Source organism: Cetorhinus maximus, chromosome 25, assembly GCF_964194155.1.
Source record: "Cetorhinus maximus chromosome 25, sCetMax3.hap1.1, whole genome shotgun sequence".
Taxonomy (NCBI): Eukaryota; Metazoa; Chordata; class Chondrichthyes; order Lamniformes; family Cetorhinidae; genus Cetorhinus; species Cetorhinus maximus.
The window spans coordinates 11,716,072-11,743,057 of NC_135903.1; the positions used below are offsets into that span (position 1 = coordinate 11,716,072).

Consider the following 26,986-nt stretch of genomic DNA (forward strand, 5'->3'; position numbering starts at 1 on the left):
TCAGGAACCAATTCCTACCTCTTCCTCCTGGTCTTTCATCATTTTGTTTTCAGTTGGAGAATTGGAGCACCATCTGTCAGGGCATAGACTCACAAATTAAACAGAGATGATTTTTATATTGACACTATAAGCTCTCAGTGTTCTTGACGATTTTAGAAAAATGCACCACGCTCACCGAAACAATTAAAATAAGTCAACTGAAATAAGCTCAATTGAAATAAACCTTTTACTGAAACCATCATTGTAAATCTCCAAACCCCCTCTCCAACAAGGGCTTCATTACAAAGAACTCTCCAACGTACCTCTGAGATGGGATATTTTGCTTGACTAGTGTGTGCGTTTGGTTAGTTACTCAGCTCAGGCAGCTGTTGAGTGGCTACAATTAGCTTCAGCTTCCTCAGACTTAAGGGAAGGGGATGTTGTGGATTCAGATGGGGTTTCTGATCCCTAGGTTTTGAGTTGTGCAGAAAAGGGTACCTGCATATGGGAGTGTTGAGGAGCAGATTGAGCAGAGTTGTGACATGCACCCCCACACATGTGGTGAATGCCCTGCTGACATTTGTTTAGAACGAAGAATGCCTGAGTCAGACGAGCTGCCACGTCGATGGAACCTGTGCTGTACCAAAGTCCAGACCTCCAGAGGCGGAAAAGGAGAAAAATAGAACAATTTTGAAAGCCTTCTTCAGTTTGTAGAACAAAGGATGTCATTCAGCTCCTTAAGCCCGCTCCACCATTCAATTAGATCATGGCTGATCTGCATCTCAACTCCATTTACTTACCATTGCTCCCTGTCCCTTCCTTTCCAAAAATCTATCAAACACAGTTTTGGAAGCTCCAATTAATGTTCTCTCCCACCATTGCACAGCCTTTGAGAGAGAGAGTTCCAGATTTCCAATAATCTGTGTGTGGAATAAGTGCTCCTGGTTTTGATGCTAAAAGAGATATGGACTTTGCTACAGCACAGGTTCCATGGACGTGGCAGCTCATCTGACTCAGGCATTCTTAGGTCACCTTAATTCTAATTTTAAGGTTACACCCCATCGCTGTTAATTTCCCCATCTGAGGAAACAGGTTATCTGCATCTACCTTATCAAATCTTTTTAACAATGTAAGCACCTCCATCAGGTTATCCCTTAATCTTCTAAACGCAAGAGAATGCAAGACAGCTTTGTGCATCCAGTCCTCAAAATTTAACCCTCTTAACCAGGGGTTCCCAAAACGTGGGTCGGGAAGTGGGGTCACAGGATGAGCAATTGGGGTCACGTGCTCCTGTGCAGCAATGGCAGCTATGGAGCAGAAAGTCAGATTTGATAGTCCTGGGATCCGCTGTGACATCCCTTAAAATGTGTGTGGTCTATTTTTGTCTGTGGGTGTGACCCAATCGATGTGCTCTGAGGCCTACTATCTGATACTAATAGAGCCTGCAAGATGGTGGATGTCTTAGTTCTTCATAAGAACATAGCATAAGAACATAAGAAATAGGAGCAGGCTATTCAACCCCATAAGCCTGCCCCGCCATTCAATAAAATCATGGCTGATCTGCCCCAGGCCTCAACTCCTCTTTCATGCCAGCTCCTCATAGCCCTCAACTCCCCGATATTTCAAAAATCTATCTACCTCCTCTTTAAATACTTTCAGTGATCTAGCCTCCACAACTCTCTGAGGTAGAGAGTTCCAGACATTCACTACCCTCTGAGAAAATAAATTCCTTCACATCTCAATTTTAAATGAGTGTCCCCTTATTCTGGAACTATGTCCGCTAGTTCGAGATTCCCCCACTAGTGGAAAATCTTCTCAACATCTACCGTCAAGCCCCCTCAGAATCTTATACGTTCAATAAGATCACCCCTCATTCTTGTAATGAATAAAAACCTAACCTGTTTAGCCATTCTTGATAAGTCAACCCCTTAATCCCAGGAATCAGCCTAGTGAATCTCTTTTGAACTGCCTCCAATGCCAGTATATCCTTTCTTAAATACAGGGACCAAAACTCCAACAGTACTCCAGGTGCGGCCTCACCAACACCCTGTACAGTTGTAACAAGACTTCCCTATTTTTAAACACCAAACCCCTAGCAAAACAGGCCAAAGTTCCATTTGCTTTCTTAACTACTTGCTGCCCCTGCATGCTAACCTTTGTGTTTCATGCACAAGAACACCCAGATTCCTCTGTGCTGCATTTTTTTGGAGTCTCTCTCCATTTGAATAATAGTCTGCCTTTTGATTTTTCCTACCAAAGTGTATTACCTCACATTTTCCTACATTAAACTCCATCTCCCTAGTTTTTGCTCACTCACTCAACCTGTCTATATCTGTGCTTGTATCCCTGCTGTTTGAATCAACAGGCCACCCTGCCCCCACCACCTCCTAACTTTCCCTCTGGGGTTGTACCAAATATGAAGCATTAAAATGGGGTCACAGCAGAAACAAGTTTGAGAAGCACTGCTCTAGGCCCCAGTATCATTCTGGTGAAAACCCGTGCTCACTGCACAAAACCTGCAGAAGTAATGTCCAGTCGCAGATACAAGTACAAATATAGGAAAGAAACCAGGAGGATATTTTTCATTCTCTACATTCCTTCAATTTAAACCAATGATAATCTTACTTTACATAACACCAACGAGTAACCGTGAGTTAGATGGATAAGCAAGCATATATCTCACCTGCAGGTCTCCAATTTAATGTTTAGACTACTATTGGTTTTGCAGTTGGTATTCCAGTCACTAAGTTGCTACTCAGAGTTGTAGCAGCTGAGCTCTCACCTCACTTCTTCATCTGAGCGACACTGATAGGCAGCAACAAGTACAAGCCCTGCATAAAAACAGCACAAAGTTCAGATATGCTCAATGCTAACTTGTTATCTCACAACCTGCAGTGTGGGCGTAGAAGTCAAGGCCATGCACCACAGACCAATAAAGCGTAAGCCTGTTTCCCACACACATCACAGTTGGTAAAAACTCACCATTCACAGAAATGATAGCTGGCCATTAGATTACTGACTCGGGCAACTGTAAATAATTGGTCTCAGCACTACTGATTTGAGGCAAAATGGTGGGATGTGGGTGAGCAGGGGAGACATCAGGGATCATTGCTTCCTCATCACTATTCAATGAAAGCTGTGAAGGGGGAATGAAGGGACATAGTGTGAAAACATAAAACAGAATTTTAATCTACTTGGCTCCCTGTCTAGCAATGCCTCGATTTGAAAATTCACATCTTTGTTTTTTTTAATTTATTCGTTCATGGGATGTGGGGGCCATTGGCTAGGCCAGCATTTATTGCCCCTTGTTCAGAGGGCATTGAAGAGTCAACCACATTGCACTGGGTCTCGAGTCACATGTAGGTCAGACCAGACCAGCAGATATCCTTCCCTAAAAGGCATTGGTGAACCAGATGGGTTTTTACAACAATCAGCAACAGTTTCATGGTCATCATCAGACCATTTAATTCTAAATTGTTTTACTGAATTTAAATTTCGAGCCCAAGTCCCCAGAGCTTTACCCTGGGTCTCTGGAATACTAGTCCAGTGATAATACCACTATGTCACCGCCTCTAAATCCCATTGTGGCCTCACCTCTCTCTGTAACCTCCTCCAGCCCCCTAACCCTCCGGGATCTCTGTGTTCCTCCATCTGTAGCCTCTTGTGCATCCTTGATTTCCTTCAACTCTCCATTGACGGCCATGCCTTCAGTTACCTGGGCTCTAAGTTCTGGAACTTCCACCCTAAACATCTCCACCTCTCCTCTCTTACAACAGTAATTAAAACCTACCTCTTTGACCAAGCTTTTCATCACCTGTCCTAATATCTCTTTGTATGGCTCAGTGTCAAATTTTGTTTGATAATGCTCCTCTGAAGGACCTTGGGGTGTTTTACTACGTTAAAAGCACTATATAAATGCAAGTTGTTCGTCATTTTGTTTTTATCCCCTTTTATATCTCTCTTGATTTTAATTTGGAAATAAAAATCCAAGAGGATGCAAAACACCCATTCAGCATCACCCATTTCACATTATCGTACAAAGTCAAGATATACCCTAGGTGAGGGCAGGATCTGACTCGGTTGGGGAGTCTTCCACAGCCTGTCAACACTCATTGTCCAGGTTTATATAGAATGATCACTTGGTCAAGGTACCAGAGGATGGGTGATACCCAGAAAATTATATGCCAGCAAGAGCCAGCGACATCAGGAGAGACTGGGAAAACATTACAAATCAGCGAAAAGGACAAGTACAAGCCCATACCTGTAAATCTTCCTGTGCAGCTGCTGGGAGCGACCAATGCAGGTGAAGCACTGGGCGGTGGAGAAGTTTGGTATAATTGGGCGGAAAGCCCAAACAGAGCTGTCACTATTCACTGCACAATGACAAAAAAAAATCCAAATGTAGTGCAGACACGAAGCTGCAACTACAGAGACCAAGACCTGGTGAGCATTGCATGGTGACGCAAAGACACAAACATAAAGAAAAAGTTGCATTTAAATAATGCTTTTCAGGACATGCCAAATCTCTTTACAGCCAATTCAGTATTTTTGAGGTGTAGTTACTGCTGTAATGCAGGAAACACAGTGGCCAATTTGCACACAGCAAGGTTTCACAAACAACAATGTGATAGTGACCAGATAGCCTGTTTTTCAGTGAAGTTAGCTGACTGATAAATATTGGTCAGGACACCTGACAGAACTCTCCTGCACTTATTCAAAATAATGCCTTGGGATCGTTTATGTCTGTCTGAGAGGGCAGACAGAGCCTCAGTTTGTTTTCTCATCCACAAGGTGGCAACTCTAACAGTGCAGCACTTCCTCAGTACTGCAGAGAGTTGCAGACTAGATTTAGTGCTGATCCCATGACCATCTGACTCAGAGGTGACAGCACTACCAACTAAGCCACAACTAATAGCAACAATAGTAATGTCAGATACATAGTGGCCTCTCCACAGTGCTAGGGAGAGAAACAGCTATCAAGTTCTTCACTAAGAGTGTGGCGAACAGTTCAAAAACATCCAGACTGGAGGGAGAAGATCTTTCACTGGCTTACATCAGATTGTAATTGCAGAATGTATTTTTGACATTGGAAAACCCTGTAGAAGTGCCACGATCTACATTGCAGGACATCAGCAAGGCTGAAACAAACAGCACAGGAGGTAATGTAAATAAGGGCATAAGAAATTGAATAGAATTACAGAATGGTTACAGCACAGAGGGCCATTCGGTGCTTCATGTTTGTGCTGGCTCTCTACAAGATCAACTCACCAAGTCCCACTCTGCTGGCTTTTCCCTTTAGACCTGCAAAGCTTTTCTCTTCAGATGATATGCAATTCTCTTTTGAAGGCCTCGATTACATCTGTCTCCACCACACTCTCAGGCAGTACATTCCAGATTCTAACCACTTTCTGTTTAAAAGATATTCAAGTCACTATTGCTTCTTTTGCCCATCACTTTAAATAAGTGTCCTCTGGTTCTGCATCCTTCTGTGAACTGTAACAGTTTCTCTTTATCTACTCTGTTCACTCCCCTCAAAAGTTTAAACACCTCTATCAAATCTCCTGAAATAGGAGCAAGAGTATACGGCCCCTCAAACATGTTCCACCATTCAATACGATTATGCTGAGCTGACCTTGGCCTCAACTGCAAATTACTGCCCATTTCCCATAAATCATGAAATAGTAATTAGTAACTCCAACCTTGAGAGTTTTCAAAGCCTGCAGCTTGTTGGAGGAAGTGTAGTCTAAGGGAGGTTCTTAAGATAAGAGTTGACAGAGTTCCATGTTTGCAATTATACAGACAATCACAGCAGATCAGCCCTTTAAACAGCGAATTTGTAAATCATTGCTAGAAATCTGAATGAAAGTGGCCTCACACTGATAGCACTAGGGGACTGTTCAAGATAGCTGGCACGGCAAGATTACCAAAGCAGCCTGGTTAATATTGCACGGTCAATTCCACAATTACCTGTTCCCAGCAAGCAAGCCCTTCTCAATGGGCTGCAGATCAAAAACAGAGCATGACTCCGTAACACCAATTTACCAAGCAGCTAAGCCATGTCTGAGATAGGGTAACAATGTCATTACATCAATTCTCGGACCTACGCTCCCAGCAGGAACACTACACTTGCAAGGATGGTAGGTCAGAGATATGACTTCATCACAGTAATATTGACTTTCCAACCTGTACTTCCTATGAGCATGGCTTTCCACTGTGAACCTGGAAGACGGACTCATTTGTAATTTTACACCTTCAGTTGTTGGGTTCAGCAACTTCTCTCAATCAGGTCCCTTGGCATTGACATTCACTATATAAACAGGTAAAAAAAAATTAGCTTACCATTTTCAACGTTTTTTTTGTTTAAAACGCAAAAACAAGTGGCCATTCACATCACATCCACATGCTTGAACCAGTTTTTTAAACCATCATCATCATCTGATAGCTTCAGGTGCAGAAATACTGACATGACTGAAAGGTTAACTTTTTCCTCATGAGGATCAGGTCACAGGAAGACCATTTCCACAAACCTCTGAACTGTGTAAATTACAGACAGTCACACATTAAAGGGATAGTCACCAACTAAAAATCAGTTGTTGCCACCCAGTGGCACAGCAAGTGTATCCAGTGAGTACACAGCAGGAAAGTCCCAGGTTTGAAGCTGGGTCTGCCCTGAGCTCACTGGTCTCAGGCGGAGCATCTGTGGCAGTTGGGCTCAGCTGTGATGCGCCATCCCCCAAACCCAGCATGGCCAAACAGCTACTGTCATACTCTCACATGAGTATTAGCTGCTTAGAAGAGGGAGCTGAAAGTGACTGGAGTCCAGGGAACTGTGCCACAGCAAAAAGTGAAATCTTCCACAAAAGGGTATTTTTTTTTAAATCAGCTATGTTGAAGTTAGAATACTACCTTTCAACTCTGGGACTTGAGTTCAAATCAAATTTTCTCTGTTAACTGGCTTAAGAATCGATGGTCAATCTCAACCCAGTGACCAATTAGCATTGATGCACTCTGCAAAACTGCAGGTAAGCAGTTAATACTCATGTGAGATTATGACAGTAGCTGTTTGGCCATGCTGGGGTTGGGGAGTGGTGCATCACAGCTGAGCCCAAATGCCACAGATGCTCCACCTGAGATCAGCGAGTTCAGAACAGACTCAGCTTCAAACCTGGGACTTTGTTGCTCTGTATTCACTGGATACACTTGCTGAGCCACTGAGTGGGCAAAACTGGCTTTTAATTTGGCACTAATAAGAAAATAAGAAATAGCAGCAGGAGTCAGCCATTTAGTGGCAGTGATCCTCCATCTCAAAGTGACACCTGTTTTTGGTTGGCAAGTGAGGATGACATCAGGTTACACCAGATCTTACCAAGCAATCATCATTTCAGGGTGGGTTCTCATTAATAAAGAGCATAGTTGACCCAGCTAAAAAGTGGAATCATTTTCAGGTGACACACCTGCTACTTGCCAGGTCAGATCCATGATGCCACGAATCTGTACCAGTGCATGAAAACGGCTCAGCCTGAGCAAGACCATGAGGAGGAGTCCACTGTGCTATTGCTGAACAAATGCTTTATCAAAAATTGATCCCAAATTCATACTCCAAGTCCCTGCTTTAATTGGATTGTCTCCATCTGGAGAAGAAGCAGAGTATGAGCTGGTACACTTGTGGCTTTCCATGACCATCGGGTACCGCAGGGCATATGGGAGGACAACATTAATAAGTTGCCATTTAGTTTTTATGATTCTGATTTCTATTAGTTGTATCCCTCTAAAAAGGGGGCACTTTGATGACTCTGGGGCAACCCAATGCCTCCTCCTGAGTTTTATTGGAAAGGCCAGCAGATGGACTGCAGCAGTTCAAGAAGGGGGCTCATCACTCCCTACTCAAGGACAATTAGGGATGGGCAACAAATGCTGGCCTTGCCAGTGACACCCACATCCCGTGAAAGAATAAAAATTCTCTGGAGTCTCAGACCACACAATCTGCTGTGTTTCATGTTTACACAGAGTGGGAGAGGGGGCTGCATGATCCCTCTTCCACTATATGAAGGGGCTGCTCCTCAAGCTCCTGATCTTTGGTAACCAGCGTGGGTGAAGAGTGTGCAGGTAGGTCACAAGACTTCCTTCTGTGGTCTGCTCCCGGGCTGTGGTCTAGGTACCAGGCTGGGCATAGCGGGTGGAAGTTGTTCTCTCTGCCTGCATTGGCTCTCTTCCACAACCATGTCGCATGCCTTGGTATCCCTGAAGAGGGAGGGCATGGTGTCTGCTGGTCCACTTGAAGCTTTCTGAGCCCAGTGGGTACTGCAGTAACTGAATAGCATCATTGAGATAGGAAACAAAATTATAAGTTGATAAGTTATTTACGTTAGTTATTTTTTATTCTTTCACAGGATTTGGGCATCACTAGCTAGGCCAGCACTTATTGTCAATTCCTAATTTGGAACTTACTGTTTGTGCCCCTTAAAAATGAGGGACCTTACAAAAGTTGCATTTATAGCACCTTGAACATAGTTAAAACATCCCAAGATACTTCACAGGAGCTTAAATCAGACAAAATTTGACACAAGCCACATAAGGAGATATTAGAACAGGTGACCAAAAGCTCAGTCAAAGAGGTAGGTTTTGAGGAGGGTCTTAAAGGAGGAGAGAGGTGGAGGGATTTGGAGGAATTCTAGAACTTGGGGCTCAGGCAGTTGAAGGCACAGTTGCCAATGATGGAATGATTTTTTAAATTCATTCACAGGATGTGGGCTTGGTTGGCTGGCCAACATTTATTGCCCATCCTAGATGCCTTTGAGAAGATGGTGGGGAGTTGCTTTCTTGAACCGCTGCTGTCTATGTGTTGTAGGTACACCCACAGTGCTGTTAGGGAGGGAGTTCCAGGATTTCGATCCAGCGACAGTGAAGGAACGGTGATATATTTCCAAGTCAGGATGGTGTGTGGAAACAAAATCGGTGATGCTCAAGGGGCAGAATTAGAGGTGCATAGAAATCACTTGAAGGATTGTAGGGCTGGAGGAGATTACAGAGATAAAGAGGGGCAAAGCCATGGAGAGATTTAAAAACAAGGATGAGAATTTTAAGATCAAGGCGTTGTTAGACTAGGAGCCAGTGTAGGTCAGCGAGCAGGGGGTGAACAGACAAGAGCTTTAGATGTGCTCAAGTTTAAATAAAAACCCGGCCAGGAGAGCATTGAAAGAGTTGACGGTTTCGTTGATTCCTTTTGATGATTTAATGATCCTAATTGACAGATCCTAGCAATCTGCAATCACTCAAAGCAACAAAAAACCCTTCTAAATAATGAGTTTTTAAAATCAAAAAATAAATATACAACAGTAAACTAACCACTTAAAGCTGGAGCCAAGGTACAGCAGTTAATAATTAGCCCGGCTTTTATGCAGTAGGCCCCAATTAAAAGCCGAGAATTTACCTCAGGACAGTTGTTCCGGAATGCAGCAACAGTAGCTTCCCCCGCCCCCAACCCCGGGTCCGCCTCCCCCAGGGCTCCGGCTACTCGCCCATTCCCGCAGATTAGTTCCGACTCTCCGGCAGCCACCATCTTCAGCGGCAACATGGGTAAAGCATTTCCACTCTTTTAATTTTAAAACAAAAAATACATTTTCACTTTTCTTCCCTCTCGGGACTGCTTCATTCTGTCTATTCTCTCTTTTTTTAAATTTGCAGCTGGCCGTGGAGGGGTTATTTGGAAGGAGGAGGGAGGTTGTGTGTGAGGGGAGGGCGGCCTCGGGCTTTATTGTGTGTCGGGGTTTTGGTGCCGATCCCTCGGCCTAGGCCGCGGCCTTACTTATTTATCATTCAACCAGTGTCTTTCCTTCTCTCAGTCGCGGTTATCATCGCCGCCCGCGGTGAAAGTCATGATTTTTAAAATCCCACACGGTAGTTTTTATTTTAATAAATGTTCATTTTTTTAATACATAAACTTGCTTTGATTCATGCGCATGCGCATTTACAATGCAGGAGCAGAAAGAGAAATGTTTTATACTCAGATTTTATTTAATTTATGCAGCTGGTTTTAAATGCATTTAAACACCCGATGGTTTTTGATGTTTTTGCATGCTTTTATTTTTTTCAACACGGGTTGTTTTCTTTGAATGGCATTTTTTTCAAATCCGTTTCTGCCGCGCGCGGTTTGTAGTCCGTCAGCGGCGGTGCCTCACTGCGCATGAGCGGGCGCTCAAGCGGCAAACGGCGATTAAATTCTCATTTTCCGAAATGGTGTTGCCGATCCTCGGGTACATGGGAAGATTGGGGAAGGGGATCTGATCGAAGCCCGGGTTGATTCGGGCTTTGAGGGCCGGTTCGGCTTAGGCGGTTAGGCGGCGTCGCGGGGGCCGCTGGGGGCCGGCGCCGAGCAGCAGGAACTACAACTCCCGGCATTCACCGCTGCGACGGCCATGTTGGAATTTCCCGCGCTTGCGCAGTGGCCGCGCTCGGTCACCGTGGCGGGTTGCGAAGAAGCCTTTTGTTTGTGTGTGTGTTTCTTTTAAATTTTACCAAACAGATTTTATATTTTTGCGAGATTTGTTTTCTTAGACATAATAATCGTGGGATTTGAAGACGGTTTAAATACAATTATTACCGTCGGCCGCTCCTTTTTATAAAAGGTACGGGTTTGCATTTTAAACGTTACCTTTTTAAAGTTGCAAACACCACCTGCAGCTTAACGGGACTCGTTACATTAACTAGAAAAATATATATCCACTTCACTGAATCCACCTTCATTCCCCGCCCAATTTAAGGCGTCAGTTGTGGCTCAGTGGGTGGCATTCTGGCCTTTCGGGTCAAAAGGTTGTGGGTTCAAGCCCCACTCCAGAGACTTGAGCATAGTATCGTGGCTAACACTGGTGCAGTACTGAGGGAGTGCTGCATTGTCTGAGGTGCTATATTTTTGGTGAGACATTAATCGGAGACCCTGTCTGTTCTCTCAGTTGGATGTAGAAGATCCTGTGGCCACTAATTTGAAGAAGAATAGGGCATAGAGCTCCCTCCTGTCTTGGACAATATTGGACCCCTCCACCAACATCACAAAAGCAAAATAATAGAAACCTAAGCGGCCAGTTATTAATCTGAGAGAAAAATACTGCAGATGTTGGAAATTTGAAATGTCAGAAAATGCTGGAAATACTCAAGCTGGTGATATCTGTGGAGAGAGAAACAGAGTTAATGTTTCAGGACAAGGGAGTTTTTTAGATCAGAAACAGTATTTTATCTGGTCTGTATCACATTGTTTGTTGTGGTGACTTCCCCCCAGGAATTGGTCAGCATCATTCATTCAATAATTTACTGTGCTGTGAATTGTGTTTTTAAAGCGTATGACTTGACCCACACAGCACCACATAGGAAGGAAGAGAGCTCCTTTTCAGATGCACCCTCGTTGCCCAGATCATTGGTAGAGACTTGGCAGCAGGTGCTCTTCAACTGGTGCCATAATATACTGCGCCTTTCATAAACTCAGATCATCGCAAAGCACTTTCTAACCAATTAAGTAGTTTTAAAGTATAGTCACTGTTGTACTGTAGAAAATGTAGCAACCAATTTTCCCACAATAAGCTCCCACAAACAGCAATATGAGAAAAATACCTGGAAAAACTCAGCAGGTCTGGCAGCATCTGCGGAGAGGAACACAGTTAACGTTTCCAGTCCGTATGACTCTTCAGACTCTTCTGTTGAAGAGTCATACGGACTCGAAACGTTAACTGTGTTCCTCTCCGCAGATGCTGCCAGACCTGCTGAGTTTTTCTAGGTATTTTTATTTTTGTTTTGGATTTCCAGCATCCGCAGTTTTTTGCTTTTATCTTAGCAATATGAGAATGGTCAGATAGCCTTTAGTGATGTTTGTTAAAGGATAAATATTGATTAAGGACACCAGGGAGCACTCGCCTGCTTTTCAGAATTGTTATGGGATGTTTTATGTCCCTCTGAGAGGGCAGATTGCACCTCAGTTTAACGTCTCATCCAAAAGGTGTTGCATCCAACAGTACAGCACTCCCTCAGCATGCTCTTTTAAGTGTCAGCCTGGATGAGTGGATTTGAATCCATGATCTTCTGAATCCAAAATGAGAATGCTGCCAGTGAGACACGGTTGACCCTTTAATCAAAGTCTCTGTAACAGAGTAACCTGCTGTTGCTCTGCTCAGTGAGGTGATGCACCCAAGTTGCTGTGCTTTCATGTTATTTAAGTGGAATACTCTGAAGGTGTTGCCAGGATACAGTGGAATGTGGCATGCAATGTCAGTGCTGTGATGCAGCACAGGATCACATTGAAACCACTATTTTAGTCAGTATTAGCTTTAGGCCTATCGCATTAACTGGAGCTCAGACACGAATAATAAGTTTTAAACTAAAATGACCCCTCAAAAGCTAAATTTGCAAAACAAAATTATCCCTCCAAGGAGGAGAAGCTAAGGAGAGTGTGAGATGTTTTTTAATGAGAAATCTCATTGCAGAGCAGTGGGACTCTGATTGAAGTAAAGCAGCTTTTATACTGGTGCTGTTTTAATTCCGATTCCAGGAGATCTGTTTGTGAGCTGGTTTCCAAGGGTTGGGGTAACACCTGGTTCCCTTATCCTGTTAATGCATTCATTGTCTCGTGAGTCTCCAGTCAGTCAATCAGAGTGCCAAGGTTTTGTACAATGTTTAGTAGGGTAAATATAGACTTGTGACACAGGCCTCCAAGATAAATTGTAATGGTGTCTGGAACAAAGATTTTGTAAAACCATTGGTTTGGTTTGTACTGAAAGGAGTCTGTGTGCATGTGCCGTGGTTAGATTACATTCAGGCCTCGGGGGGTGGTGGATTGGGGGGTGCGGTGTGGGTGGATGGTTGCGGTAGATTGTGACTCTGGTAGCTTCATCTTTAAAATCCCACTGTTTTTAAGAACTTGCTTTCCTTGTGACACGGGACTGAATTTCACAAGGTTCACCTTAAGGTTGGAGGTTTGACTCAAGATCTGCCTCCCTGCACTTGTACCCCAGCAGCTGCAAGTTATGAACAGTTGAAACTGGGCTACAAACTGTAAATTCCTGCCAGCCAGCCTGGGGCTAATCTATATTGCTGGTTTGATATGACAGCACATTGTGAGTGTGTGTCAGGGTTGCAGTCTTTCCTGGGACAGAGAGACAGCTTTCCTCTTGTACTGCCATGGCTGCTGCAGTTTCTCCATGCCTCAGTCAGCATCTCCGTGTCTGCACTGACATTGCCTTTTAACCAATTCCTATTTTTTTAAGAATCAGCCATCTCAAGCTAAACAGACAGTCTTACACTAGTTTTGAAAAACGTTCTAAGCTGGCCATTAGATAATCAGACTGTTGACCACCCATGCTAGGCGCACTTTTGTGAATATTCATGTTTCACAGCGAGAAACTTGTCTTTCTCTGGGTTTTGCAATATAAAGAACTGAGTGTAAAATTTGTTGCTAATGGGAATTGAGAAGATGTCAGTGAGAGATGATACTGAAACCTCTGAATTGGTAATGGCTGTGAGTAATCTTGGCTGAAATATTCAACATATTCTTCTAACTCTTCTGATGTTTGCTTTCACTGTTCAGTGTTGGTTTGTTATGGCAGTTCCTCTCAGGTGTCGTGCTTATTTAATGCAGTGGACCTTATGTGATATCTGGCCACATTCAGCAAAAAATATTAAAATCTCAATCCAAGAATATATTTTATTTCCTACACTGCAACAGCGATTGCCTGCAATGTTGTTTTTGGATGCCCTGAGGTTGTGAAAGGTGCTGTCTATAAAATGATGGTTGCTGCTACAATACCTGTCATCTCTTGGCCAGTTTAGGAGCAGGGGTAGGCCATTCGACCCTTCAAACCCTGACTCTTCTGAAATCTGTGGCTTACACACTCAAATGAATTTCCTCTGTGACAATGAATATTGGTGCTGGGACATGTTAACTGTTCATGAAACCCAGTCTTCCTCTTCGGCCCATTGGATGCAAATTTACTGGTCAACTTTGAACTTGGCTGATTATCTTGAGCATGTAGGGAGAAGAGGAATGAGAGATAAATATTCTCTTTCCTCTGATATTTGAGAATGGAGTATTCAGTTGTTCTTTCCTTAATTCGTTCTTGGGATGTGGCAGAGCTGCATTTATTTCCACATCCCTATTCACCAATAAGCAGTTTGATACAATTGAAAGAGAGGTTTGCATTTGTATATCACCTTTTCTGACCTCGGGATGTCCCAAAATGCATCATAGCCAATGAATTACCCTGTTTTGTAGTTTCTTAACAATGTAGGAAACATTGCAGCCAATTTGCTCACAGTAACATCCTGTAAACAGCAATAGGCTGATGACCAGTGAATCTATTTTGGTGATATTGATTTGAGATAAATATTGGCCATGAAATTTAGAAGAACTTGCTCTACTCTTCTTTGAAATGGTGCCATGGGATCCTTTGTGCCCACCTGAGAAGGCCGACAAGGACTTTGGCTTAACATCTGAAAGGCAGCACCTTGCCTATTGCAGCGCACTCAGGAATGCATTGGAGCAGCAGTATGGATTATTGGCTGAAGTTTCTGGAATGGGTCTCGAACTCTCAGCCTTCTGATTATTGGGTATTTGGACCAAAGATGACTCCGTCTGCCTTCTACCCCCACCCAAGTCCCATCAGTAATGTGGGATTGGCAGGGAAAGTCAGAACAGTTTCTCCATGGAATGCTTGCTGTGTTGCAAAGATTTAAACAAACAATTGAACTTTCATTCAGTACAACGCTGGTCAGCAAACCACATCAGTCTCAAATGAAAATGAGAAAACACCCAGTAAATGCATCAGAATAAATCAAGATGACAACTGAATTAAAATGGGCAGACAGAAGACCAGGTGCAGTCTCCACACGGCCACACTGCTGGGCAAGAACAAAGCGCAAAATGGAAGGCGGCCAGGGTGCCCGAGGCTCGTGGTGCTGATGCTGCTGAGGCAGTTGATTTGTAAAGTTTTTTTAAATAGTTCAGGAAAAAATTCCTATAACACTTTAAATGTAAGCTTGTTGCATTAAATTGCATTAAAGCAATTTTGAAACAGCAAAATGTGCCAGATAACTTAACAGTCGATAACCAAAACAGCAATTTGAAATGCCAACCATTTACAACAGATTAAACCACCTCCAGGGACAGCTGAGTGAGGGAATGAGCAGAAGATCAGGGTCTAAATGGTCAGAAACCAGGAACAATGGAGAGGCAGCGATTTGGGAGTCATTAGAAAAAGCAGTACGCAGGAAGAAAAAGCAGTCATATGGCTAATGGAATGTTAGCCTTTATTTCAACCTGGTGGAAGTGATGCTTCAGCTGAACAAATCCTTGGTTAGACCTTGTCTGGAGTAACTGCATTCAGTTCTGCTCACCCCACCTCAGGAAAAAGATATTGGCCTTGGGGGTACAACATTAATTCACCAGAATGATGCAGAGAATCGGAGGGTTAAATTTACAAGGACACTTGCATAAATTTGGTTTGTTTTCCCATAAGCTTAGAACATTGGGAGATGATCTGATTGAGGGGTTTGAAAAGTTAAAGGGATTTGATAGGGTAGATACAGAAACTTCTCTGGGGGGAATCGAGAACAAGAAGGCATAATCGAAGGCTAGTAAAAATTTGGAACTCTCCCTCAAAAGGCTGGGGGACAATTGGAGTGTTCAAGATTGTATGGCTTTTTTTGATTGGGTAACGATGTAGGGAGATATGGAACTAAGCTGAGGTGGACTAATTGAAAGTTGAAGGGCACTCTTATTGAAGTTATAGGAGCAGGACTCCTATAGCTGTGCATTCAAGGGCACGTATTCCCTAAACGGAGTAGGGATTTGGATGGCTCCAGATGCTGCTTCAAGCGGATGTGGGGTGTAGCTGTGATCTGATTGCTGTGATAGAGCCGCTTCTTGCTGCTTTATTGGATGGTGACCCTCAGCAGCTGGATCCTACCAGGCCTCTGCGCATCTAGCATTTAGCCTGGGGTGGAAAGAGGTGATCCTGGCAGCTGCTGCCTTCTTACTTGTCAACTGCATGCTCTGGGAGGGGTACGAAGACATAGGTGCTGACTTAGACAGTTGTGGGGTTTTTTGGCAGTTGGTTGAGCTTCCTGTGCAACTGCCTGACGCTACCCAGCCCAAACAAAGGAGCATTATCTGTGACAGATGCCCCCTATGCTCCTGCACCATCCTCCCTTGCAGGCGCAGACCCTTGTAGGAACATAGGAGCAGGAGTAGGCCATTCGGCCCCTCAAACCTGCTCTGTCATTCAAAGAGATCATGGCTGATGTTCTGCCTCAAGGCATTTTCCCGTACTATCCCCATATCACTTGATGCCTTTAACATCTAAAATCTGTCAACCCCTGCCTTGAACATAATGACTGAGCCTCTACAGCTCTCTGGGGTAGAGAATTCCAAAGATTTGCCATCCTCTGAGTAAAGAAATTCCTCCTCATCTCAGTCCTAAAGGGCCTACCTCTTATTCTGAGACCTGTGTCCCCCTAGCTCTAGACTCCCCAGCCAGAGGAAACATCCTTCCTGTGTCTACACTGTTGAGCTCTGGTAAGAATTTTGTATGTTTGAATGAGATCACCACCTCTCATTCTTCTACACTCAAGAATAGCCTCCTCAATCTCTCCTCGTAGGACAATCCTGTCATCCCAGAAATCAGTCTGGTGAACCTTGCCTCCAAGGCAAGTCTATCCTTTATCTTGGGTAAAGGCTCTATACAATTACAGCAAGACTTCTTTACTCATGTACGCAAATCCTCTTGCAGTAAAGGCCTGCTCTCAGTCATCCTTAAACTGGGCCTAACATCAATGCAACCTCATGGGGTCTAGGGTGACCCCCCCTGCACCCCTCCTCCACCCCTGGACAGGCCAGATCCATGTCTCCTATCTGACAGGCTTGTGGGGGTGATAGCTGCAGCTCCATACTGGTGGCTGGTTGGTGGTAACTAGTACAATGTGGGAGAGGTTGGGAACTGGGGAAGCAGTTTGATGGGAGCTTTGAGTGAGGAACAGGTGTTGATCTGATGGGATCCTATCAGTCATTGGGAGGTTTCCGTCAGCTTCAAATTCATCAACAAGCTATCCTGAGAAGGCTTGCTATCCTTTTGGGTCTGACTTGAGCAAACGAGCCGATTGCACCTTGCAGGTACCTAATGCCCCTTGATTAGGACAACTGCTTGCCAGTACAAATTGTGGAGATTCAATTCTCTGAGTTCTGACTTGAAGCCCTGAGAATACTTACCTTGCCTACCATGGTTAGGTTGTTGCATTTCTTTCTGCATCAGCTCCTGTATGTGGAATATGAAGCTCAGCGCTTTGACTACCTGGGTAGCCTGTGCCCTCTCATTCCCCCATCCGTTGATTTCGCTGACCTATCCAATAGGATATCCAATCTTGCGATCTTTTTCTGGGGGTGATGTACAGGTAATAAAGATTATCTTTTCCAGCTTTTTTTTTATATATAAACTTGTTATAAAGTTAGAAGTTGCAGCTATCGGTGCTCTGTCACAGTCTGAGTATTGGTGCCTATAATGTCATGCACTTGCTCTGCAGGATCAGCATTGGCTGTGCTGTACACAAGCTCACTGATCTGTTACTAATCTCACTATGTCTAACTACTCTACTCCAGCAAAATGCCGTGTAAATAAAATGCAGTAACTGGGAGTGCAAATAACTCAGCCCAATATAGAGTTGTGTATTGACACCACCCTGTCAGCCAAGACTCTGTAGGACTTATAGCAACAAGAGTCTCTATTTAAAAGCAGCAAAACACAATGACAGCAGGATAGTTACATAAGACACATCGTGTAAAATCAATCACAGTCACTCTAAGCGCATCTGCAGGTGAGACAGGGGAATTCCCCGATCATCTCTATTCTGCCCAGAGCTTGCGGTTTCACTATATGCAGCCAAAAAAAATCCACAATTTGTCTTTATTCTGTAAATTGACTTTTTTGACTGCCCAACACTCTTTCCTCTGAAATTTAAGGTGATTTTATTTAACTTTTTTTATAAAGGGAACACAATTGCCCTTGAATGCAGCCGAGAAGCTGATGGATGGGGAGGAGAAGTAGGACTCGCTGAACTTGGAGAATTGATTTGAGGGCGAGGGATGGGATGTTGGCTGGTCCCTGTGATGAGTTGAAAGTGCAAGTGACATGTAAATCTAGAACTCCCATTTTGTTTTCAGCCTCCCCAACTGTGTATCGACAGTTTTTACATCTCGACTGTATGTAAACTGGGCTGTTACACAAACTCGGTTCCCCTCCTTTACTGCAACTCTGACCGATGTTGGGATTATGTTCCACAGGAGGGCTGGAGCTTGTCAAAGGTCTTTCATTGGGAATTGGGGCTTTAAAGAGGAGGCAGTGAATTTTTGTTTTAAATTGCACTGTTGTGAAGTGAGGCACAGGTCAAATGTGGAGCAAAGCTCCTTCTGCACTGCCCTGACAATGCTCTTTTCAACTCTCTATACCTCCACACCACTGCCACACACTATTACATATGTACAACAACTTGCATTTATATAACATCTTTAATGCATTAAGACACCCCAAGACGCTTCACGGGAACAATTTTTCAAACAATATTTGAAACCAAGTCATGTAAGGAGATACGAGGACAGATGACCAAAAGCTTGGCTGAAGAATTAGGTTTTAAGAAGCACCTTTAAAGGAGGAGAGAAGGGCAGAGAGTCAGAGGTTTAGGAAGAAATTGGTTTAGGAAGAAATTCCTTGGGATAGCTGCCAATGGTGGAGCAGTGAAAATCAGGATATGCAAGAGGCCAGAAGCGGAGGAGTACAGAGAAGTCAGAGTGTTAAGAGATGGGTAAGGTCATGAAAAGGTTTGAAAACACAAATGAGAATTTCAAAATTGTCAATTCCTCACATCCTGTTGCAGTTGTAGTTGCTGCTCAGTTACAGAGTATTTGTACAGTTTCATACTAGCAGTTTGGAGGATTCTCTTCTTTAAAAAGAGAGTATGGGGTGGTAGTGCGTTCTGATTGACAGCAGTCCTCTTTGAATTGCTTGTCCAAATTCTAGATCTAATTAACTTTTTTTTTAAACAGCCTCAGCCTCACTTCTCAATTTAAGACTGGACACAATGGGGAAAAAGCAAAACAAGAAAAAGGTGGAGGAGGTTCTAGAGGAGGAGGAGGAAGAGTACGTCGTGGAAAAAGTACTGGACAGGCGTATTGTAAAAGGAAAAGTGGAATATCTGCTGAAGTGGAAAGGATTCTCGGAGTGAGTGATTGACAAATTTTGCTGGTTTCAGTTATGATCCCCGGCCTAGCTAAATGCCTGTTCTTCATATAGGTCTTGGAAGGAGGGCAGCACAGATTCACCAGAATATTCCCAGGGCACCAAAAATTAAATAACATAAACTACACCCCAGTCATTGAAGGGTTAGGAATAGGAACATAGGACTTGGGAGTAGGCCATTCGGCCCTTCGACCCTGCTCCACCATTCAGTAAGATCATGGCTGATCTGGTTGTGGTCTCGATCTCCTGACTGCCCCCCATAACCCTTGACTCCTTTGTCTAACAAAAATCTATAACTCAGCCTTGAATAGATTTAAAAACCCAACCACCACTACTTTCTGGGGAAGAGAATTTCCCCACTCCAATGATCCTCTGAGAGAAAAAAATTCTCCTCATCTCTGTCTTAAAAGGGAGTCCTCTTAATCTTAAACCATGTCCCCGAGTTCTGCTTTCCCCTACAAGCGGAAACATCCTCCTGGTTTTCACTCTATCCAGTCTCCTCAGGATCTTTTATGTTTCAATTAGTTCACCTCTTATTCTAAACTCCAATGGGTATAGGCCTAACCAGTTCAATCATTCTTCGTAAGATAAGCCCTTCTTCCCAGGAATGAGTCAAGTGAACCTTCTCTGAACTGTTTCTAATGCAATTAAATCTTTTTTTCAAATAAGGACACCAAAACTGTACACTGTTTGCCAGCTGTGGTCACACCAAGGCTCTGTACAGCTGCAGTAAAACTTCCCTACTTTTTTTGTTCCATTCCTCTGGCAATATATGCCAACATTCCATTTACCTTCCTAATGAGGGGCCAAATCTCCAAAATTAAATGGGAGATTTTGAACTGGTGTCAGGAGACTGGAGGCTATGAAATTCACATCCAGTGTTAGTGGTTGATGCTGGAATATGTCCGCATTCAGGATTAGATTGACTAGGTGGATGAATGAAAAGGTACAAAAAGAGGATGAGTAAATGTGATTAGAGCTATTTGTTTGCAAGGAAAGTAAATAAGACACACACCCTGTCGGATTGAATGGCCTGTTTTGAGTTGTAACTTCCATTTATCGATTCCCTGAAATGTAGACAGTTAAAGAGCCATTTGATTAGGATTTTGAAAGGATAGGGCAGATTGAAACATTTTCCACTGGGGCCTAGGACAAGGGAGCATAGTCAGACAGAATCAAAGCCAGTCAGTTCAGGAGAGAAATTAGCAAACACGTCGTCTAACAACAGGTAGTGGAGTTTGGAACTGATGCCCACAAAAAGCAGTAGGTGCTATCTGAATTCATAATTGATTTTTTTTTTACCAGACAAGAATATGAATGGAGCTAAGGTGGTTACATGGAGTTAAGGTACAGATCAGCCATGTTTTTATTAAATGGTGGAACAAGCTTGAGGAGCTGAACAGCCTCCTCCTGTTCCCATGAGAGATGTTCATCAGAAGGCTGTGTTCGTCATGAGTATCATAGCCGAGCCGGGTCCTGTCCTCACCCTGGAGCCATGTGCGTATTTATCATTCCAGGTCATTGGGTAAGGAGGGGGACATAGAGAGATTCCTCTGTCACTATTGTGTTTAACTCTAGGAACACTGAATGGATAATCGCCCATCCATTCCAATGTCGCCTTCACTAAGCAATCAGATTAAATCATCTTCCTTCTTAACCCCCCTGTCTTACCCACCCCCAAAAATATATTGGAACACTAAAGTCCTCTGAACTGCCTTGGTGGTGGTGGAGGGGGGTGGCCAAGGTGAAGTCAGCCACCTCAGCACAGTCCAGAGGTTAAGTGAGGCCTTCTCTCTCTCTCTTTTTTGTGTCTTCAGTTCTATACGACTGTACAGCACATTGATTCACTGGGTTGCTGGGTCACTTTTGCTTGGTTATTCTGTGAATGTTTTTTAGGAGATGAAAGATCAAATGATATGAGATTTTGAGAGAACCTGTAACCAGACATCACATTGGACAAGTGTTTAGTCACTGATTTGCTCTTGTGATTTCTCTGTCTGTGCCTGGTTGTGGGTGTACTGTCAGGAGAGTGGAGGCTAAGTCCTTGTGGGTAATGGTGAGTCACACTGAAGTAGTGGTAGAGAGTTCTGCTCTGTTCAACATCTGCTGTGTTTCAGCTGCATCACTTTACCATGCAGGATGCTGCACAGTATCCACAACCTGGCTTATTTTGTTGGTACCTCACCACTGTGTGTAAAAATATGTATTTGATTTGCAAGTCTGATGCATTCTATGCTGTGCTAAAGGAAGCTAGATGCAGAATGTAATATAGTATCAATATGAATTCACAGCACTATGAAATTTATCCCCTACCATCTAACAAGTGTTTGTAAATTGGGTTAATTGCAATGATTCAAGTTGCTGGTGTCCTGTGGTCTGTAAACTTGAATTATTTTCCAGTGACGACAACACATGGGAGCCTGAGGAGAACCTTGACTGTCCTGATCTCATCGCAGAGTTCTTACAGTCTCAGAAAATAGCACATGATGGCATAGATAAAACAGAGGGGCCCAAACGGAAAGCAGAGTCTGATACTGAAACTGAGGAAAATAAAAACAAGAAGAGGAGAGAGGAGGTCAGTGAATGTATTACCTGCTCTTCCATCTCCAGCGTAGAACTGAGAATGCACAGTGTTTATTGAAGAGTAAAAGCCTAGGAAAATTTTCCACATCTTTCATGTTGCGAGAGGATAAATGGCCTTCTCCTTTGTTGTGATCTGAGGTTTTCTAGAATTATCCTGGTGTGGAAAGTTAATTTGTATCTGCCCATTCCCTCCATGTTTCTCTGTATCATATGGTGGGGGTGAGGGATAGAATTGTGAATTCATTCTCTCCTCCATTCCAGTCGCTTGTCTTGGGGTTCCCACCAAACCAATGTGCAGGGCTTGGAATCAGACAGAGGAAAGTCTCTGAATTGTCTACCAAGAGAATAAAGCAAATTTTGCAAAAACAGTTACTTATACTATCCCTTGGTGAGAAGCTGGCTCATAACTTCAGGGGAGAGGAGGAGTAAGCAGGCTCATCTGTGGTCAAGATGCTCAGTAATAACTCTTGGCAATGAAAGATTGAATCCTCTGGCAACCAGACCCTGGCTGTTTTGCAGTATCCAGGCCACTATTTATTGGTCCAGTCAGGCTAGGATGTTTGATGGGACCTGGAGGGTTAGCTAAGCTCTCGGATTCTCCAGATAACCCTGTAAGCTAGGGTGATCCTCACCCCTTTTTATTAGGCAAACCTGGCTCTGTGGATTTCTTGGTTTACCACAGCAATGACACCATTTTCCGCACCCCTCACTCCACCCCTGGCCGAGGTCTAATGTGTTTCTCTTGCAGCAGGAGAAGCCAAGGGGTTTTGCGAGAGGACTGGAGCCAGAGCGTATTATTGGGGCGACAGACTCAAGTGGAGAGCTCATGTTCCTCATGAAGTGGTGAGTTCCAGCTTTTAAGATTTATTTCTGACTGGTTTTAACCTCTCACTGAACAAAGTTGCTGTGCCAAGAGGCTAAAAGAGCTTAATCTATGGATGGGGTGGGTCCACAAAACTTCCCCGAAATAGCACTAAATTAACAACATGAGCCAAAGGGTGGCTGAAGAGGAGTTTGAGAGAGAGAAATCGGAATGGAATTATACAGCATAGAAGGCCATTTGGCCTGTTATACCTGCACTGACTCTGAAAAAGCTACCCAATTAGTTTCACTTCCCTGCTCTTTCTCCATAGCCCTGCAAATTTTTCCCCTGAGGAAATAGAAGTGTTTGGTGCTCTGGAAGATGACTGAAGGGAGATCCACCCTTCGTCACCTGGGCCATTACTGGCTCCTGACCCTGAGCACAAAGCCTTTATCAAAAGTATGTCTAAATGTGAGAAGTTAACGTCAGTTTAACTGATCTTGTTGGGTATGTTGTGTAACTGCAGAAACCAGACCAAGTCAGTTTAAAGTTATTTCTAACAACAAACTTTGTTTTACTTTCTCCATTCTCCATCCAGGAAAAATTCTGATGAGGCTGATTTGGTTCCGGCAAAAGAGGCTAACGTCAAATGTCCCCAGGTGGTTATCTCGTTTTATGAGGAACGTCTGACGTGGCATTCGTACCCGTCTGAAGAGGAAGAAAAGAAGGAGGAAAAGTAACCAAGGGAGAGGAGCTCATGCACCTCCCGTTTACAACTTTACAAGACGAGAAAATAATCCCGACTTTTCAGAAAGTGGTTTTCAGTTGTACAGGTGTATAGTTCTCCGGGTGTACCTTTTCTCAATCCTTTCAGACCCATATCATTGTCAGCATTTGTGAGGGGATGGGACAGGTTGTGTTTTTAAATGCAGCATGATTTTTTTTTCCTCCAGGTTTTGAATAACAACTGACTGTAGAAGCCAGTGAATTGTAGATTAGTTACCTTGGCTTGTAGCGTAGGGTTTGAGTCCTTGAAGGGGAAAGGAATCCGTAGGAGTTGATGTGCCATTAAATAGTAGCCTCTTTTAATATGACATGCGGCGGTTTTGTTTGAAATTCTTTTTCCCCCTCACCCCACCCTTTTCCTTCGCATGTTCCAGATCTGAAGGGCAGCTTGGGTGGAATTTATCTGACTGGTTGAGGTGTGGCAGCTACTTTAGAAAGCCCTAAATTGTTGTCTGCGAGTTGCATTTGCACCTTGCTTGGGGGGAATTTAGTGGCTCCTGCTCATGAGTATCCTGCCATTGGGAGCCTCATTTGATGCCAGCTCCTCCCACTCTTCACACATGAGCACCAAAACCTCTGCAGAGAAGCTGAGGAACACTGGATAGCAAAGGGGCTATGTGATACTAAACTAACTTGTGGGAGGAGCAGTAATTTTCACAGCCTCCCTCCCCTGGACTTTTGTCTTTGTTTTTAGATAGTGTTACAGTAAGACTCTCCTCTTGTTGGTTGGTGCAGGCTACTTTACAATGAAATGATAAACCTCAATTAGTGGAGGGGACAGGCATTCTTAAACAGTCAGAAACTGTTGGGCAAGCATTCTTTAAGGGTCAAATTCTTGAGGTTGCTGATTGGCTTATTGCTTAAGATGGAGTCATTTGCACCAAAGCAGCTCATTGTTCTTGTGTCATAGGCAGCAGTTACATTTTTTTAATTTTATTTTTGTATTAATACCTGCTCATTCTTATAACTTCCACTGCCTAATGCTGGAACCCTTGGGCCTGCCTGAGACTGAGGGATGCAGACATGTAACTCAGACAGGACTGCAGAAAGACATAGCAGACTGTGGTATTGGGACAGAGAAGAAGCAAGTCTGTTTTTCAGGTGTGAGCCATTTTTTTTTGTGGTCAGAAAGAGGTTTACACCTGAAGCATTACCTCATGTTTCACTGTGCCTTTCCAGCATTTCCTGCTCATATCACACACAAGTGGGTTTATGATGGTACAAGTTATGAGATTCCAACTAAGGCCCCACAGTGCATTCCCCACTATCTGTCTCACCATCCCTGGACCAATGACTTTTGAAGATGTGCATTCCAGTGCTCTGATAATTCCATCTTTATTTCCAGACAGTTGTGCAGTATGTGGCCAGAGGTTATCCAATTCATTGGTTGGTAAGGAGCACTAGAGTAGATACTAGGAGGAGTAAAGCTCACTCTGGGAATGTTGGGTAACATCCCAAGGAACTCTTCAGTTCATTTGGTCCCAGGATACCTGTTCATTATCAACTCAGTTGCTTCTGATTGGTGAAACCTCTTGCTTAACCAGTACTTTATATCTGTTCAACCTGTCTGGGTAGAGGGGGAAGTTGAGGTAGATATGTAAGTGCAGCACTGGGTGACTGGTTTACATCTGCTCCCTTTCCTGAGATATAGATCTTAGGGAGTGTCACAGTCATTGGATGGCAAGTGGGGGATTGGTGAGGGGAGGATAGAATTTGGATTTACCTGCCCAAGTCAGTAGCAAAATCACAAATCAAACCAAAAAACACAAGGCTGCCTTTTTTTTTAATTTCCCTGTAGGATTGTGATTCTTATTTGAACACTGGCTGTGGTTTGTTTGGTTGGGGGGGGCGGGGTGGGGAAGGGTGTAAGAGGAAGAAAAAACAGTGTCATCCAATATAACCCTTGTACTGTAGGTCTGAACAGGGATGTGGCTGCTTTTCCCCTGATGGTCCCTCCCAACTGGCTTGAACATCAGAAATCCAACACTGTCCTAATGCAGGAAAAGTATTGCTTCGACAAAGTGTTTTTGTGTTACTGGAGTAAGACTGATTATGTTTTCATTAGTAATCTTTTTAAACGTGATGATGGGGGGGGGGTGTTTGTCTGAGGTATTTGTGGAAGGAAATATATAAGCATGGAAACTAAAGTATTAGTGCCACTTTCCTAATTTTCATACATTGCAGCTCTTCTGTCTGATTCACATTTAATCATCGAATGTCTTTTAGACGGGGAGAACTGATTTTAGCTGGTTTTAAAGGATCTGTTTTGTAGAATTCCTATTAAGTATTGTGATAAATGCTCCTGCAACACCACACCCTGTGTGTTGTTTAACAGGCACGCAAATATTGTGTAATAAAACAGGAAAAACACTAACATTGCCTGAAATTTTTTTTGTGACTGGACAAGTGTTAAACTGAGAGCGCAAAGTACCAAGGATGCTGGAAACACTTGGGTCAGACAGCATCTGTGGAGAGTGTTAACATATCAGGTCAGTGATCCTTTGTGTATCTCTCTCTAGTTGCTCCCCTGTTGAGTGTTTTCAGCCATTTTGCTATGTTAGACTGCACCTTTCCCCCCCACCCTCCCCATTAAAGCAATATGTGACCTCTATCTCTGGGTATGGATAGTTAAAACAGGCATGATTGCCCCCTACTGGTCAATACTGATTATTTTTTTAAAGTGGATGTTGCAAGGACTGGGCCAGGTTCATGTGTGGAAAGACAACTCAAAACATGGAAGAAAATTTCTGGAGTATTAAACCAAAGTTTTTCATGTAGTGCAGACATCTTGGATGTTTATGAAAATCTGTGCAATGTGAAAGGAAACCACTCTAGTTAATGTTGCATTGCAAAGAGAAATACTGAAATGATCTGTAAACTTCATCCTGATTCAGATCTAGACCAGGGGTGTTATTCCCAGTACCCTGGCCATCATTTATGTTTATTCCTTCAAGCTGTTTTATGGATGCATAAAATGTGTTTCTTACAACAGTATACCAGTATTTTACTGGCTGCGAAAGATTGAGATGTTCTGAATCTTGGGCACAAGTCTCCATTGTGTTAGATCAGCTGCATTCAGTACTTGTCATCGTGGTAATTGTTATGAATGATACACCTCTTACTAACTTTACAGCATAGGGCATTCAACCCATCGTACCCTGGTCATCGCTCTGGAAAGCGATGCAGTCAGACCTATTCCCAAGGGTGGGTGGGTGGGTGGGGGGTGTTAAATGAGAATGCAAGATTTGGGGGCAGGGGAAGAGGAGAGAAGTTTGGAATCAATATAGCCAAGGGGTCTTTTCCTAAAGGTGTTTAGAGTTATCAGGTTCAAGAACCAGTCTTGATCACTTATTTTGCATACTGCATTTTGGTAGATCCAAGTAGTGTTCAACAGGAGGTTTCCATGCTCAAGTTTGACATAACATTGACTCTAGCCACCATGAGATTTCATGGGGGCTGGAGTCAATGTTAAGGACTCCCTCCCCACTGTGCTGCCAGGGCGGTCGGTCCTGCTGGTGGGATAGGAGGGCTGGAGTCAACGTTAAGGACTCCCTCCCCACTGTGCTGCCAGGGC

The 26,986-nt window shown here is 43.6% G+C and overlaps 2 protein-coding genes across 6 annotated transcripts in view; one reads left to right on the forward strand and one right to left on the reverse strand.

Moving 5' to 3' along the window:
• Nucleotides 1–9,487, reverse strand: part of LOC144667884 (sorting nexin-11-like) — a 117,181-nt gene extending 107,694 nt beyond the window's left edge. For 2 of the 3 annotated variants that reach the window (XM_078529456.1, XM_078529458.1), the window contains exons 1-4: nt 9,410–9,487; nt 6,163–6,286; nt 2,663–2,810; nt 19–73 (exon numbers count right to left, since the gene is read on the reverse strand). In XM_078529456.1, the coding sequence (XP_078385582.1) occupies nt 19–42 (24 nt within the window). In that variant the 5' untranslated portion in view covers nt 43–73; nt 2,663–2,810; nt 6,163–6,286; nt 9,410–9,487. Of the gene's footprint in view, nt 1–18; nt 74–2,662; nt 2,811–6,162; nt 6,287–9,324 lie in introns of all 3 variants that reach the window. The other variant, XM_078529457.1, reaches the window with a different exon arrangement.
• cbx1b (chromobox homolog 1b (HP1 beta homolog Drosophila)) lies at nt 9,477–25,786 on the forward strand. 3 transcript variants are annotated; one of them, XM_078529459.1, is made up of 5 exons: nt 9,477–9,555; nt 19,049–19,223; nt 21,642–21,816; nt 22,573–22,667; nt 23,225–25,786. In XM_078529459.1, the coding sequence occupies exons 1-5, from the start codon at nt 9,552–9,554 to the stop codon at nt 23,364–23,366; spliced, it is 591 nt and encodes a 196-aa protein (XP_078385585.1). In that variant the 5' UTR covers nt 9,477–9,551; the 3' UTR covers nt 23,367–25,786. The 3 variants fall into 3 exon arrangements, with proteins under 3 accessions (XP_078385585.1, XP_078385586.1, XP_078385587.1); XM_078529460.1 differs by having other exon boundaries at nt 22,576–22,667; XM_078529461.1 differs by lacking the exon at nt 9,477–9,555 and adding an exon at nt 10,410–10,604.
• Nucleotides 25,787–26,986: the final 1,200 nt, after the last annotated feature.

Excerpts from the sequence above, each read along its gene's own strand:
- cbx1b (XM_078529459.1), top strand. Across the intron at positions 19,224-21,641 it reads AAGTGGAAAGGATTCTCGGA|TGACGACAACACATGGGAGC; the intron begins GTGAGTGATTGA and ends ATTATTTTCCAG. Across the intron at positions 21,817-22,572 it reads ACAAGAAGAGGAGAGAGGAG|CAGGAGAAGCCAAGGGGTTT; the intron begins GTCAGTGAATGT and ends TTTCTCTTGCAG.